The sequence below is a fragment of the Microplitis demolitor genome, chromosome 7 (genome assembly GCF_026212275.2).
Source record: "Microplitis demolitor isolate Queensland-Clemson2020A chromosome 7, iyMicDemo2.1a, whole genome shotgun sequence".
In the NCBI taxonomy this organism is placed as follows: domain Eukaryota; kingdom Metazoa; phylum Arthropoda; class Insecta; order Hymenoptera; family Braconidae; genus Microplitis; species Microplitis demolitor.
The window spans coordinates 9,226,508-9,242,702 of NC_068551.1; the positions used below are offsets into that span (position 1 = coordinate 9,226,508).

General features: G+C 30.1%; 1 protein-coding gene across 4 annotated transcripts; it reads left to right on the top strand.

Moving 5' to 3' along the window:
* The first annotated feature begins 3,366 nt into the window (after nt 1–3,366).
* Nucleotides 3,367–11,662, top strand: LOC103575320 (protein pygopus). 4 transcript variants are annotated; one of them, XM_008555051.3, is made up of 6 exons: nt 3,367–3,809; nt 3,967–4,114; nt 4,704–4,998; nt 5,074–6,096; nt 9,466–9,611; nt 9,689–11,662. In XM_008555051.3, the coding sequence occupies exons 3-6, from the start codon at nt 4,783–4,785 to the stop codon at nt 9,807–9,809; spliced, it is 1,506 nt and encodes a 501-aa protein (XP_008553273.1). In that variant the 5' UTR covers nt 3,367–3,809; nt 3,967–4,114; nt 4,704–4,782; the 3' UTR covers nt 9,810–11,662. The 4 variants fall into 4 exon arrangements, with proteins under 4 accessions (XP_008553273.1, XP_008553271.1, XP_008553272.1 ...); XM_008555049.3 differs by lacking the exon at nt 3,967–4,114 and having other exon boundaries at nt 3,368–3,809; XM_008555050.2 differs by lacking the exon at nt 3,367–3,809 and having other exon boundaries at nt 3,958–4,114.
* The last annotated feature ends 4,533 nt before the right edge of the window (nt 11,663–16,195 follow it).

A 16,195-nucleotide genomic window follows, 5' to 3' on the forward strand; every position in this document is an offset into this window, starting at 1 on the left:
TCTTAACAAACAGACAAGACTGATAAGTGCCTTGTAAGATAACTTCCTTCAATTTCCATAGATAGGTTTTTTATACTTATTTTCCTATAAAATATTATAATGTTCTTGAAAAATCGCATACGAATACATGATCACAAATGTACAAATTAAAAGAAAATAATTAATTTAATACAACTAACTCCATATCTGTAGGTGAATCTGTTCTTTAGAAGGAACTACAATATATGACAAAGCTAAAGCCAAGTATATATGTTTAAGCAAATGTATATATATGTATATAAAAACTATATGAATAAATAAATAATATAAAAAAAAAAAAAAAAAAAAGTTAAACTTTCGAACGTGAGGTCCACGATTCAAATCCTGCCCACGACCGAATTTTTTATTTTTTTATTTTTATAGAAATAATTATATATAATTGTATATAGTTATACATAATTATATATAATTATATGCAGCCATTTTTTATCTATAATTTTTTTACCCAGACCGGCATGAACAGACATGAACATACCTGATCAGACCTGAACATGCCTGATGGCCAGGTCTGATCAGACCCGGTCATTTTTTTTTTCATATCTGATCAGACCTGAAGACTCATGCCTGTTCATTAGGGTGTCCGTTATTTACCAAATTAGATTTTTTTACTTGGCCATGATAAAAATCATTTATTTGTGATCCAAAAATAATAAAAAAAAATAAAAAAGTTTATTCTAACACCGTTTAACCCTGCCTAAGTAATAATACATTTTCATTTTAGTACTTCGAGAAAAATTTTGTTACTTGCTTAAAAATAGGTGCACAGCAATGACTAATACATGTTTTTGTAGAAAATTTCCCGCTATTCAAAAAAGGTCTCTTATGTTTTTTTCGTGAATCCAACTGTTTAAAAGATATTGAAGGTCAAAGTTCGATTTGTTTAAAAAAATTGGCGTTTTTGTTTGAAATTTGATAACTCTCCAACACCCAGACATAAAATCAAGCGCTATAAAATTTCTTGTAGGAAATTTATCGCTCTTTAAAAAAGGTATCTTTGATTTTTTTGATAAACTCAACCGTTCAAGAGATATTTAAGCTTTAAGTTGACAGAAAAGTTTCACAAGCCAACTCAAAATTTTTCTTTGATGATATAAGAAATTTCTTTTATTTCGAGTTTAAATATCTTTTAAACGGTTGAGTTTATCAAAAAAACCAAAGATACCTTTTTTGTAGAGCGGTAAATTCCCGACACATAATTGTTGAATGCTTGAGTAAATATCCGTTTGCTGAAGAGTTATAAAATTTTAACCAAAAAACGTTATTTTTTAAATCTACTAACTTTGAGCTTCGATATCACTTAAATGGTTGGATTTACAGAAAAAGTATAAGAAACCTTTTTTGAAGAGCGATAAATTTCCTATAAGAAAATTTATAGCGCTTAATTTTATGTCTGGGTGATGGAGAGTTATCCAATTTCAAACAAAAACGCCAATTTTTTTAAACAAATCAAGTTTTGACCTTCAATATCTCTTAAACAGTTGGATTCACAAAAAAAAACATAAGAGACCTTTTTTGAAGAGCGGAAAATTTTCTACAAAATTATGCATTAGTCATTGCTGTGTACTTATTTTTAAGCAAGTAATAAAATTTTTCTCGATGTACTAAAATGAGAATGTATTATTACTTAGGCAAGGTTAAACGGTGTTAGAATAAACTTTTTTATTTTTTTTTTTATTATTTTTCGATCACAAATAAATGATTTTTATCATGGCCAAGTAAAAAAATCTAATTTGGTAAATAACGGACACCTTACTGTTCATATCTGATCATTTTTTCCCGGGCAGGTATGGTCAGATCTAATTATGTATAGGCTTATATATAATTATATACAATCCCATGTATAATTATGTAAAATTTCATATATAATTATATATGATTATAAATGATTATATATATGATCATATATAATCATATATAATTAGACAAAAACTTTTTTCATTGGGTAAGTAATGAGGTTTGTAAAAATTTTTAAATAAAAACTAAGTAATCTTAAAATTTAATTTCAAATTATACCTCGTGTTTTTATTTTTTGATCTTTTTAAAAAAGTACTCGTCTAGAAAATTGAAAAATCTACACAATAATTTTTTTAAATTTGAAAATTTTTCAACTTCCCGCTAAAAAAAGTGCAAATTTTTAAAAATTCAGAAAGTTATTGGTTTCACCCCGATTTGTGAAAGTCGAAATTCCAACAGATGTCGACGTTTTGAGGTTCTAGGAATCTATTCTGACTAAATTCAAGATGATGTCCGAGTGTATGTACGTATGTATGTACGTACGTATGTAAATATTCTGTTACTTTTGAACGGATGAACCGATTTTGATCGTTGAAGTATCATTTGGCGCAGCTTGTTATTTACTATAAGCACTAAAAATTTGAGCTTAATCGGTAAGGTGCGTTCGGAGATATTTCAAAAATAAAATTTTTTCAAAAATGTTTTTTTTTGAATAACTTTTAATTCACTCCATGGATTGATTCCAAAATCTGATCAGCTCTAAAACTTTCTAAGCTGCGTCGAATGCCAACTCAACCCTCAAAATCGGTTCATTCGTTCAAGAGAAACAGTTAACGAAAGAATTAAGAAAAATTTTTTTAGTTTTTTCGAAATTTCTCAAAAACGACTTGATAAATAAATTTTAAAATTTGATCAGCTCTAGAATTCAATAAAATGCGTCGATTGCCACTTCAACCGTCGCAATCGGTGAATTCGTTGGAGTAATATTGTTGGAGAAAAAATAGTAAAAAACGTTATTTTTCGAAAACAAAGGCATACAAAAGTATTTTGGAGTTCGAAAAGCTCGAAAACGTATTCTCAACAACGTTTTCAAGCTCAAGAAGCTCGAAAACAGCGGGAAGTTTTGGGGTTGGCCCGCAGGGTCAACTGACAGACCGATTTTTTTTTTTCTAAAGTTATAAGATTTTTTATTTTTAAATCGGCAGGAGTCAGCTAACTTCAGGGTCATATATTTTATTACTCATTTATGTAACTATATTAAAATTTATTTGGTAAATTTATAGCAATACGTTTATTTATTTTCATATTTTTTGATATATATAGTATTTTATTCGAGGAAATTATTTTTGTATTGTTTTTCATATGAACTGATTTTTTTTCCGATTATTTAGTTATGACTTGAGTCTAAACAGATGTTTAAAAAGTAAGAAGTTCATTTCACAGTGTTTTCAAAAAAAGATGGAGATTAATGTCGGCGATAGTACATATTATAGCCATGTTCCGATATTGTACTGCGAGCACTGTTCAGTGCTCTTAATGCATGTCGGAGGTCTCACCTTACAGTGGTCACAGTGTATATCGGAACATAGCCTATATCTCTAAAAAGACCCTTACACAATGAACGGATACATTTTTCTCAAAAGTGTAAATTACCGCCATCTACCAATTTTGTTAGAAAATGTTCACAAGTATTCTGAACACGCCATTTCAACACAACACGTACACATGTAAATTCTATTCACTAGCTTCATTAGTGAGAGGTCGTGTATCGAAAATGGTTTCTGCAATTTAAAGTGTACATTTATATTTTTTAGAATTTTGTGTTCTTGTATAAACAAATAATTTTAAAAAATGGGGTATTTTGAATAAATGACAAAGATGTGTAATATAAGAAATAAAGAATAAGATCGTACTGTTAAATTTGTAGAAGTTGGTCAATGAAAATATCAAAACACAATCCATTTGTGTTGATATTAATAAATAAATAAAAAGGCTCATAATGATTATATTTTTGTTTTTGTTTCGATAATGTTTTGGTATGTATTCTGTTACAATCATTCTTCTATTTTAAAATATACTACTAACGGTAACCGAAAACGTCGTGAAAACTTACGCGACTTAATATTGAAAACCTGTAGGTTAGGTTGGTTTAAAAAATTGGCATAGTGAAGCTCGCTTCACGTTTTTTTTTAGAATAAGATACAAGGTTATTTGCTTACAAGTTACTTGCAGTCGCCATTTCATTGTGATACAAAATATACTTGATTTTTCCGCAAAAGTTTTACACTTTGTCAATTTTAAATCTTATACATTATATCTAGATGTCTACGTATATGTATAAGTATGTATTTATATGTACATTTATATATATATATATAAATCGTCGTTCTCAGTAGAAAACCGCCTAACTCCACATTTGATATAAAATGACTTCTTTACATTTTCTTTTGGTAATCGTCATAATCCAAGTTTTTTTAATGTTTGGCTTACATTAATTATTTTTCCGAATTTTGAAGTTATAAAAATCGTCGCATAAATACCGCCTGGCTCAAACAAAAAAAAAAAAATTTAATATGCACAATATGCAAATATTCCTGTTCAGAATATAATTTTTTTTTACTAATGTTCATGGAAAAAAAATTTTTTGGCTTAATTTTTGAAAGTATTGCGACAATTACTAATAGGAAATGCAAAAAAATCTACTATAACAGTTGAGTATGAAATGTTAAAAATTTTTCTTTTTTTTTGTCTTTTAAGTTGAAAAAATTATTTCTGTACCGTTTTCTAGCTCTCCTGTATTATTTACCAAAATGGAGTCAGGAGGTTTTCTATTGAGAATGATGATACATATGTATACATTTTTTTTTTATTTATTATTTGTTAAAATTCAATACTTGTTTTAATATTTATCACTTATTTTTCAATTGCAGCACACCAGAGTCAAAAAATTATGTAACTAATCCATAATAATCTCCAGGCATGATAAAATAAAAGAATAGAATAAAGGAGATGAGCCATAATATTGCAGGCATGCCACCTTTTGCTAGGATGCCACTCAGTGGTATGGGAATGGGAGTAGGTATGGGACCTAATGGTCCACATCCTGAATCCAATGCTCATCCTCATCCTCCACCACCACCACCGACTGGTGCCAATCCTAAAAAGAAACGAAGAACTAATGCTAATGTAGCCCCACCAGCTCCTCAACCTGCTCCATCTGCACAGGTAATCTATCGTTCGATATTTATCAATCTGAAAGTATTATAATTGAACTAATAAAAATATAATTTGATATTTCAGGATTTATTACCTCCACCTTTATCTGGTTATGGTGACACAATAGTGGCAAGTAATCCTTTCGACGATGCGCCACCTCAAAGTGCACAAAGTGCAATGATCCATGGTGGACCACCGCACATACACGGTGGGCATCCACACCATCCTCATCATATGACTGGTCCTTCTATGAGAGGTATGAGCCCACTTACGTCGATGAGTGGTATAAATCCAATGATTCCTCATAATATGGGAAACATGAGTCCAATGGGCAATTCACCTATGAATAATCATATAAATCATATGGGAGGAATGTCACCAATGAATCATCCACCAATGGGAGGTATGAGTCCAATGAACAATATGGGATCCAATATACCGTCGGGACCGATAAACACAATGAATAATCATATGAATATGAGTCACATGAATAATTCTCAAATGAGTGGGCCACCAATGGGAAGCCCCATGAACAGTATAAATAGTGGTCCAATGGGAAGTCCAATGAATAATATGGGTCACAATATGGGAAGTCCTATGGGTGGGCCTTTAGGATCACCAATGAACAGTATTGGAGGCAATAACCACAATCATTTACCGAATGGACCAATAAATATAAATAATATGACCAGTCATATGCCGCCTAATAGTCCACTTAATGGGCCCCCAATAAATAATGTAAACAGTCCATTAAGCCATAATGGTTCGCAACCACATTCGAACCATATGGGAAGTAATCTCAATAATTTAGGAAGACCTATTAATGGGCCCATGACCACTATGAGCTCTATGATGCCTAACAATATAAATATGTCAGGGCCAACTACATTAAACAATATGAATATAACTGGCCCTCAAATGAATAATATGTCAAATATGAATGTTTCTCATTCTAATCAAATGACACATATATCCGGCCCTATGGGTTCTATGTCAAATAATATGGGTAGTGGACCGCCTATGGGTCATCCTATGAATATTCCACCACATGGATTCCAAGGGCCTCCTGGTATGGGATCCAAACCGATGCCAGTTTCAGCAGGAAAGGTAATAATTAAAATAATTGATAATTGTCGCTATTATTCAAAAATAATAAATTGGCGTTTAAAAACTTAAAAATACGTTTAAAAAAAAATAACTATTTAACTCTTTCGAAAACATTTATGGAACTAAATATTTTTCTTTTTAAGAAAATTTAATTTTTAGAATTGCTGATAAATTAATTTATTTAATTAAACATATCTTTTAAATAAAAAGTAACTAATGTGTACTCAGATTACATGTTTTTGATAACTTTTAAAATATCATTAAATATATATTGTCTTTCTCAGTAGAAAAAAGCTTAACTCCATCTTTGTAAATTATACTGGAGAAATAAAAAACTAATAAAAACTCCTTTTTTCAACTAATATATATATATATATATATATATATATTTATATATATATATATACCCTCGCGGTTTTGAATCAGCCTGGAAACACGGTGGAATCACGGTGGATCCACGGCGGTTACATGGTGGGTTTTTTTATCATGTTATCACCATGATTCCACGGTGGTTACACGGTGTACCCACCATGATTCCACGTACACCACTTAATCACCGTGGATACACCGTGGAATCACGGTGAGTACACCGTGTAACCATCGTGGAAACACCGTGTATACACGGTGATAAAATGGCACAAACCCACCCTGTAACCACCCTGGATCCACCATGATTCCACCGTGTTTCCAGGCTGATTCAAAACCGCGAGGGTATATATATATATATATATATATATATATATATATATATATATATATATATATATATATATATATATATATATATTTATATATCAATATGCAGATTAAAGTGGTCTGTTTAGGACGACTATTTTTTTTTTCACTCCCACTTCAAAATATTGTTGTAGACATTGGAAAAAAAAATCCCTGTAAGTTTCAGCCCTTAATTTTATTTTTTGTGACAGACACTCGAAATGTACGACATTTAGCGCCTATAACCGGCAGCTAAAAATATTAGATAAGATACAGCTGGTAAAAAAGATACCTAATCGTTTTAATAGTGAAATCATCAACGGATCAAAAAATATTTTTTGGTTACATGTGCGATAGCAAACGACCAAAAAATATCGAAGTGTTTACATTTGATTTTGAAGTTTTCCCATTTAACATACATAAGAAAGGAATTTTTTTTTAATTCTCTATAGCTCAGCTGCATTTCAAGTTATCGGGTCACCATTTGCGGCATTTTGTAGGCAATTTCATACTCTTCAAAAGTATCCGGAATAATTTTACTGAGATTCTAATTGTTTCTTCTGTATTGGTTCAAAAAATTATTTTTTAATAATGGTTTGGGTTTTTAGTTGAAATTGACTAAATAACGAAATTTACAGTAAAAATGCAAATCAAGTTTTTTTAGGAAATTTGATTCTCTACAAAAAAAGGTCCTCTTAGTTAAGTGACTTAAGTTAAGTTCTTCGTTCACGTGATATAAAGATTTTATTCACTTTGTAAATAAAATAATTGTCAAAAATTATTCTGAAGCTTATCAAATTAAATCCTGCGTGATTTCATTAACGGGTTAAATTAATAAAAAGAAAAATATTCACTAATTTAAATTTAAAACTAAAAGGCGTTTTGTCAAATTTTTTAAAACAGGAAATGCAAAGAAGTCATTTTTATCAAATGCGGCGTTAGACGGTTTTTTACTGAGAGCGAAGATATTGTTTTCAATCATTAAACTAAGAATAAACAGAATACCATTTTTTAACGAAGATGATTAAGTTTTATCAGTTACTTTTCAGTTATAACATTTTTTGATTTCATAAAGAATGATTTCATTCCTTTGTAAAATTTTATTCCACATATTTGTCGACTGAACCATATGATGAAAAATAAATCATACATGGCCATGCATGGCCGTATATCGTTCATATATAAAGCATACATGGAGCATATATGACCATACATGGAGCATATATGGCCATACATGGGCATACAAACTTTTATAATACAGTCATGCATGGCCATATATGAATCATACAAGGCCATGTATGACCATACATGATTTTGTATGACTATGTATTCCCATGATTAATTAAACATATATGGCAGTATATAGTCCATGTATGGGCATATATGGCCGTACAAGGCTATGTATGAAAACATATGGCCATGCATGTCCGTTATTTATTAAACATATTTGGCCATATGTAGCCGTATATGGTCTATGTATGCCCGTGATTAATTGAACGTATATGGCCGTATGTGATCCATGTATGGGCATACATAGAAACGTATGGCTACATATGGCCATGTATGCTCGTGATTAATTAAATATATATGGCCGTATACGGCTGTACATAGTCCACGTATGGGCATGTATGGCTATACATAGTTGTAGTGTTAAGTACTTTTCCGGACAGTAGTAGATACAGTCTAAATAGCATACAGTACTGTCTGAGATTTTTCTTTTTCAGAAATAATCCATCACTATCCCAGAGAGTTGCCATTACTATATTGTTTTTTCCGTGTATGATATACATTTCTTAAAATGGAAATCTGTTAAACTATATTGAATATAATTTTAACCATGTATTTACCCGTGAAAATGAAACATATATGCCCATGCATGGCCGTATATATTTCATACATGGGCATATATGGCCATATATAGACACACAGATTTTTTATATAAAAAATTTGAGCTGACTATTATAATTACTTATAAACAGGATGTTGTAGTGTAAAAGAAATAGGAAATTTTTTTGATATCACTCCAAGCATATTGATGATTATATTTTGCTTTTTCGAAAGTGATTATATTCTTTCAATCCTACGTAGCAGAACTAAACTTCGTTGTAACTGTCGGTTGTATAGCCTAATAGTCGTCAAAGCGTCGGTCTCTCGTACGGAAGGTCCCGGGTTCGAATCTTACTGAAGTTGGTGCGGTCATTAGTAAGTCTAGCGTTTTTTCTCTGAATAAAAAATTTCCATTTCGATTAGGAGTTTAATTATTCGCATATGTGATAATCTCTGCGTCGCAAAAATAATTAAAAAAAAAAATTTTTTTTTTAACTTGGTTAAAATTTCTATATATAGTCATATCAAGTCATATATGGCGTATCAAGCTATGTATGGTCATACCTGGCAAATTTACGTACATTGCCATATATGGTTATACATGGTCATATATGGGTATATATGTCCATGTATGATTCATTTTTCACGAGATTCTTCGAAAATTAGTCACAACAAATAAAATTCCAAAATATGAGTGGTTAAAAATGAAAAAAATTCGTATTTTTAGATTGACTGGAAACTCTTTACTTTACCTTAAACAATTTTATCACCAGAGGAAATGAACTATTATTGTTTACTTTCTCTTGAGACAAATTATTTCAATTTCAGATTTATCCTCCAGACCAACCAATGGTTTTTAATTCACAAAATCCGAATGCTCCACCAATTTATCCTTGTGGGATTTGTCATAAAGAAGTTCATGATAATGATCAAGGCATATTGTGTGAGTCAGGTTGCAATTTTTGGTTTCACAGGTGAGAAAATTTAATGACAAAATTTTTTTTATAAACATTTCTTATGATATTCAACTAATTATGAATAAATATTATAGAGGATGCTCAGGATTATCGGAGGCTGCTTTCCAGTTATTGACTCAAGAAGTTTATGCAGAGTGGGTGTGTGATAAATGTTTACAATCTAAAAATATACCGTTAGTGAAATTTAAACCATAACATCCCTTAGTTTATTATTGCAATAATTCACAATTAACACTGTTGAAGTTTACATAATTTTAAATAATAATTTCCAGTACCCACCCTGGTGGATCCGAATTACGATAATTACCGTAATTTACGGTATTCGAAAGCATTACGGTAAAGTTGCGGTTATTTCGCCGTAAATTTGCGGCAATACTGTGGTATTTTGCCGCAAAGCTGCGGTAACATCGCGGTATTTCACCGTAAACGTGCAGAGTTACTGCAAAATTACGTAAAGTGAAGTATATCACTTTGTTACGGTAACAATGACACGGATTTCGGTAAATTGCCGTCATTTGTCATATTCTACCGTTAATTACCGCAAATTTGCAGTAAAATAGGTATTTTACCGTAATTCGGATCCGCTAGGGCGGACACACTCACGAGTGAATTTATGTACTTATGTACATGATTATAATTCACAATGTTAATGAAATTTTAGCTTGAAGTTGTTGAAAATTTAGATTACGTTTGGAATTTATATAAATAAAATTTTATATCTCAATATGGCTCAAAAATTGACAATATTATTTTTCTCAGGCAAAATGACTTTGATTTCAGTAATTAAATATTGTATTAATCGTTTATACCTACTATACAGATCTGATAAATTAGTTATTGTGTTATTGTTATTTCTCTCGTATTCAAAATTATAAGCTAATTAATATTAACTTTGACAAAAATGTAAAAAGAAATCTTGGATAAATTTTTAGAATATATTAATAAGTATTAAATAATATCAGTACTTTATCGCATTTAGAATATATATAACAACGGTATATTGTATAAAATTATCAATTTTTTAAATTAGGTTGATTGTACAAATTAAAAACTTAAAAAATACTTCTTAACACATAATTAATCTTATTTTATAATTTCTTGTATTTAACTTACAAAATTTTTTTCATATATATAATTGAGTAATCACTGGCCTCGTATGTCTATGTCCATCATTTATTATTATTTATTTATACATAAATATTTTTCCAAAATCAAAAATTAAAATTAAATTTTTTTATGAAGTTACTTAGAATCTATCGCAATCCATTACGTCCTAATTCAGTTAACTTTGAACCAAGAAAATTATCGTTAAAAAAATATTTTAACATTTTCACTATAAACTAAAGTATTTTCAAAGCTTCAAATCTGGTTTAAATTCTGTGGCGGCTGAATAAAAAAATAAATTTTCACGTATTGTATACTAAACTTTGCCCAAATTATAATTATTACTCTAGTATTAATTGATAATCTTTTTCGAAAACAGAATTTTTCGTATAATATAATGCTCATATTAGTATTACAACGAATATATTATCGTTAAATTCATTTTTATATTATTTGTTTCGCGTGAATTGGGGTACAATTACCATCTGTAGTGAAAAATTAATTATGTCATTGCGTCTTTTAAAAACGATTTTATTTAAATTTTTCAAGTATTCAAAACTGGCCCTAAAGTGCCATAATTAAGAAATATTATTTGAAATAATTCAAAACAATTTGAAAAAAAAGTTTAAAACAATTTGAATCGACTTAAATATAGATATACACTTATCATGGATTAAATCCCTTTTTATATTCAGGGCGACCAAAAACAGTACCTCTACCATCTACAAAGTATGTTAGTCACAAGAAGTGTATTAATATCAATATTATCAATAGATAAAAGAAACTTGGCTGTAGGAGATTGAATAAGGATAAAATATTTGTAATTAAAATATAGTATGCTATTGGAAATTGAACAAATTTCATGTCTAAAATTTTGTATGATTTGTATAAAAAAAATTGATCATAACAATAATAATAGAAAAGTCATTTTATGACAAAATTAATTTCAATTTTGGCGACTTCTTATATATATATATATATATATATATATATATATATATATATATATATATATAAACTCCCTGCTAAGATAATCGATGATTTTCAAAAAAATTCGGTAAGTTATTGTTTTCACCTCGATTTTCGAAAATAGATTTTTCATGAGATGTCGACGTTTTGCGGTCCTAGGAAGCTATTCTGATTTTTCAGAATGATGTCCGTGTGGGTGCGTGTGTGTGTGGATATGAACTGTCTATATTTTTTTAACTGATGAACCGATTTCAATGGTTCTTGCAGCAATCGAAAGAGCTTGTTGACCATAACCTTTCCTGAAAATTTCAGATCATTTGATCAAGTACACTCGAAAATATTGGCGAATTACGAACAAAAAAATTTTTTTTTTAGTATTTTTTTTTATTTCTCAGAAATGACTTCAACGATCGACTTCAAAATCTAATCAGCTCTAGAATTTAATAGAACGCGTCGATTACACGTTAATTTGTTCGAGAGATATCGGTGGAGAAAGAAATGGTGAAAAATATTTTTTTTCGATTATCTTTGGAGTGACTTATTCGATCAATTTCTAAATTTAGTCAGCTTTAAAACTGAGTAAAACGCGTCGATTGCCGCATTGAACGTCAAAATCGATTGATTAGTACAGAAGATATCGGCGTCGAAAAATTATAAAAATAACAATTTATCTCGTTTTTCCCGGCTAACTCAGAATATACTCTATCAAATGGTCCAAAAATCATACTAGCTTTTCATCTTCATAGTTTCTTTCGATCATCACGTAATGTAATGCGACTTGTTCTTGTTTAAATAATATTATATCACCCTCGCGGACCTGGAATCACTGTAAAATCACAGTGAGATTATAGTAAAAACATTGTGAGACCATGATGAAATTACAGTGAAATCACCGTGATTTTGTGCCATTCGATCACTGTAGTTTTATGGTTATCTCACAGTGATTCAATAGTGGTTTCACAGTGATCTTATTGTGTTATCACAGTCGATTCATAGTTACCTCACAGTGGTATTGCAGTGATTTTAGTGTGGTACCACAGCCAATTCACAGTGAATTTCCAGTAAGCTTACAGTAAATTCACAGTGAATATACAGTAAGTTTACAGTGAATATATAGTGAATCCACAGTGAATTTCCAATAAACTTACAGTAAAATCACTGTGAATTCACTGTAAGTTTACTGGAAATTCACTGTGGAAAAAAAATACAAAAAAATTATTAAAACCTACCATCATTTTTTTTTTTCAAATAAAAAAAAAACAAAAATTTTCAATGACTACCATTTTTTATTTTTTTTGTCATTCTATAATATCAAACTTTGAAGCTTTTTGCAATTTTTTCCATTAAACTTATTTCTCAAAATACATCTTGAAAATTTTTAAGTGTTCAGAGAACTTTGAAATAAAAAAAAAAGAATACAAACAAAATTTAAAAATGGTCATCATGACACAAATATTCAGTTTATTCAAAAAAAGTACATAAAAAAGTTGAAGAATGTTTGAACAACTTTTTTTTTGCTATTCTAAAATCACCATAAAACTATAGGCAAATCATCATAAATTTTCTGTGGAATCATGGTGAAATCACCATTAATTTACTGTGAAATCATGGTGAAATCACTATTAATTTACTGCGAAATCATGGTGAAATCGTCATTAATTCACTGCGAAATCATGGTGAAAACACTATTGATTTACTGTGAAATCACCATTACTTTACTGTGAAATCATTGTGAAATCAGCATTAATTTACTGTGAAATCATGATGAAATCGCTACTAAATCACAATGACAAAATGGCACAAAATCACTGTGAATTCACTATGAAATCACCGTAAATACACCGTCAAATTACGGTGAAAGTGAATTCACTGTGATTTCACAATGATTCTAAGTCCGCGAGGGCATCGAAAAAATCGAAAAAACAGCGTTTTTTAAATTTTTCTCGGATATTTTCTCTATTACCGCTCTGATCTGGGTCAAAACTCATATTTAAATCCTTATTTTGGTCACTTACATTGATTTCTGCCTGAATATATTTATTTTATTCAAGATAATCGTGAATAAAAATTTAAAGATAGCTTGTTCATTAATTATTGTAGATTATTATGACTTTCCAAACTTGAACATATAACTTAACTTGTGTGTGCTTAAAAAAGTCATAGAAAACAATTTCAGTTAAGAGTGTTTTCGAGCTCGAAGAGCTCGAAAATGTATTCACAATATTTTCGAACTCCTCGAGCTCGAAAATAGCGGGAAGTTTCAGGGCTGGCCCGGAGGGTCAACCGATGCTCAGATTTTTTTTTTTTTATTTCCGTAAGTAGACTTTTTATTGTCATTCAGTCATAAGTAACTACATTACTATTTATCATAATCGTGTTCGGTTAATTCAAAAATCTCTGTTCTTGCGAAACACTTCAAAGACACAACTTAAAATATTATTTTTAACTTTTCAAGATAAAAATACTCTATGTAAAACTTGCTTTCACTATAGAGCAGCTTTCTTTCAAGGCTTGCACAAGTCTGTTCTCAAGTTCGATAGTTGTTAGCGTCACCACCCTGTTTGGAATTTTTTATAGAATCTAATAGATTCTTATAAATTTCCATAGAGATTGTATAAGAACCCAGGTGATTTAGAAACACGGTGGGTTTCCCTGATTAAACAAAACGATTTGTGACGATTAAAACTGTTTTAATCGTCACAAATAGTCATGAATCGTCAATTGATGATTAAAAACGATTAAATTTTTAATCGTTTTAAATCGTCGTGAATCGTCTACTAACGATTCGAGAGAATTTAAAACGATTAAGTTTTTGATAGTTTTAAATCGTCGTGAATCGTCAATTGACAATTCGACAGGATTAAAAAAGATTAAAAATTTAATCGTTTTTTATCTTCTTTAATAATTAATAGACGATTCGTGACGATTAAAAATTTCAAGTCGTCATGAATCGTTTTTAATCTTCATTCGGAACCAGAAATTACAATATTATTTTACGATTAAAGACGATTCATGACGATTTAAAATTTCAAATCGTCATGAATCGTTTTTAATCTTCCATCAGAACCAGAAATTATAATATTATTTTACGATTAAAGATGATTCATGACGATTAAAAATTTCAAATCGTCATGAATCGTTTTAAATCGTAAAATAATAAATCGTCTTTTGACGATTTAGGACGATTAAATCTGAAACTCCATGACGATTATGACGATTAAAGACGATTAATGATGATTTAATTTTTAATCGTCACAAATCGTTTTGTTTAATCAGGGTTGTTCCATTTTACCTTTGTGATTACGTGATGGATACACCGTGGAACCACGGTGGTGAAATGGCACAAACCCACCGTGGAATCACGGTGGATACACAGTGTAATCACAGTGGATACACTGTGTATACACGGTGGTAAAATGCAACAAACCCACCGTGTAACCACGGTAGATCCACGGTGTTTACACTTTCACTGTGTTTCCACCGTGATTCAAATCTGCGAGGGTAATTAATGAGTTCTATGAGAAGTGTTATAGTTAAGTATAGGGCCTTTCCCTTATAGCTATTAGAATCTATCGGATTTTTCAAGCAAGGCATTCTCCTATGGGTCTTGTTCCGGATATTTGAGACAGATTTAAACTGCAAATTTTATGCTAGCCTTACACAAGAATTTTGATGAATTTATTATTTAATTTTATTTTAATATTTTATTCAATTCGGTTTTTGTCGCATTTGATTGGATTCTATGGGAATTTTTGGATAGGGAGTCTTCATGACGATTTCTTGCTACATGATCTTGCGCGAGACCCATACGTAGAAAAAGACTAGTGACGAGGGGTTTTGCTCAAGACACTGGCACCAGAATCTAGCTCAAGCAAGTGATACTTGGGCTCTCTTCTTAAAAATAAATGTTGGAAAATCCAAAAGTGCCCACTTCAATCGCTTATTTTATTTTTAATCATAAATTTTTTTTATTTATTATTTCATAATATAAATTAATTTTTTTTAATAAGAATTATGATTAAACTTTTAAATTATTTATTTATTTTTCTATTCCTTGTTTTCAATTTCATATTTTTTTATTGATTATTTTTTAAATATCCCCAATTTTTGTCTTAGATGTCGCTCTTTTTTTTCAATCCTACTGCCACGCTGGTGCTGCTGCCAGTAGTTGATGGAGAGAAAAAATGAAAAAAATAATAGCAGTAAAAATATATATATATCTATATACAGAGTGTTGGAAGGGAATTTACGTTCGTACGATAAACCATGGTTTAAATCACGTGCACGTTTTTTCGTAACCCATAAATGTAAAATATTTGAAAAAGTTTTACTTACATAAATAACAACGTTAAAAATTATTATTTATGTCAAGAAACGTCGAAAGTTATTGAGTGAACTCATCCAAACATTTAATAAAAGGGCTGAAAGAGAAAAAGGAGAATCAAAAACATCACAAGAATTCGAACTTGTGGCGGGCTCAGGCCTTGCAGTGCATTCTACGCATTTCC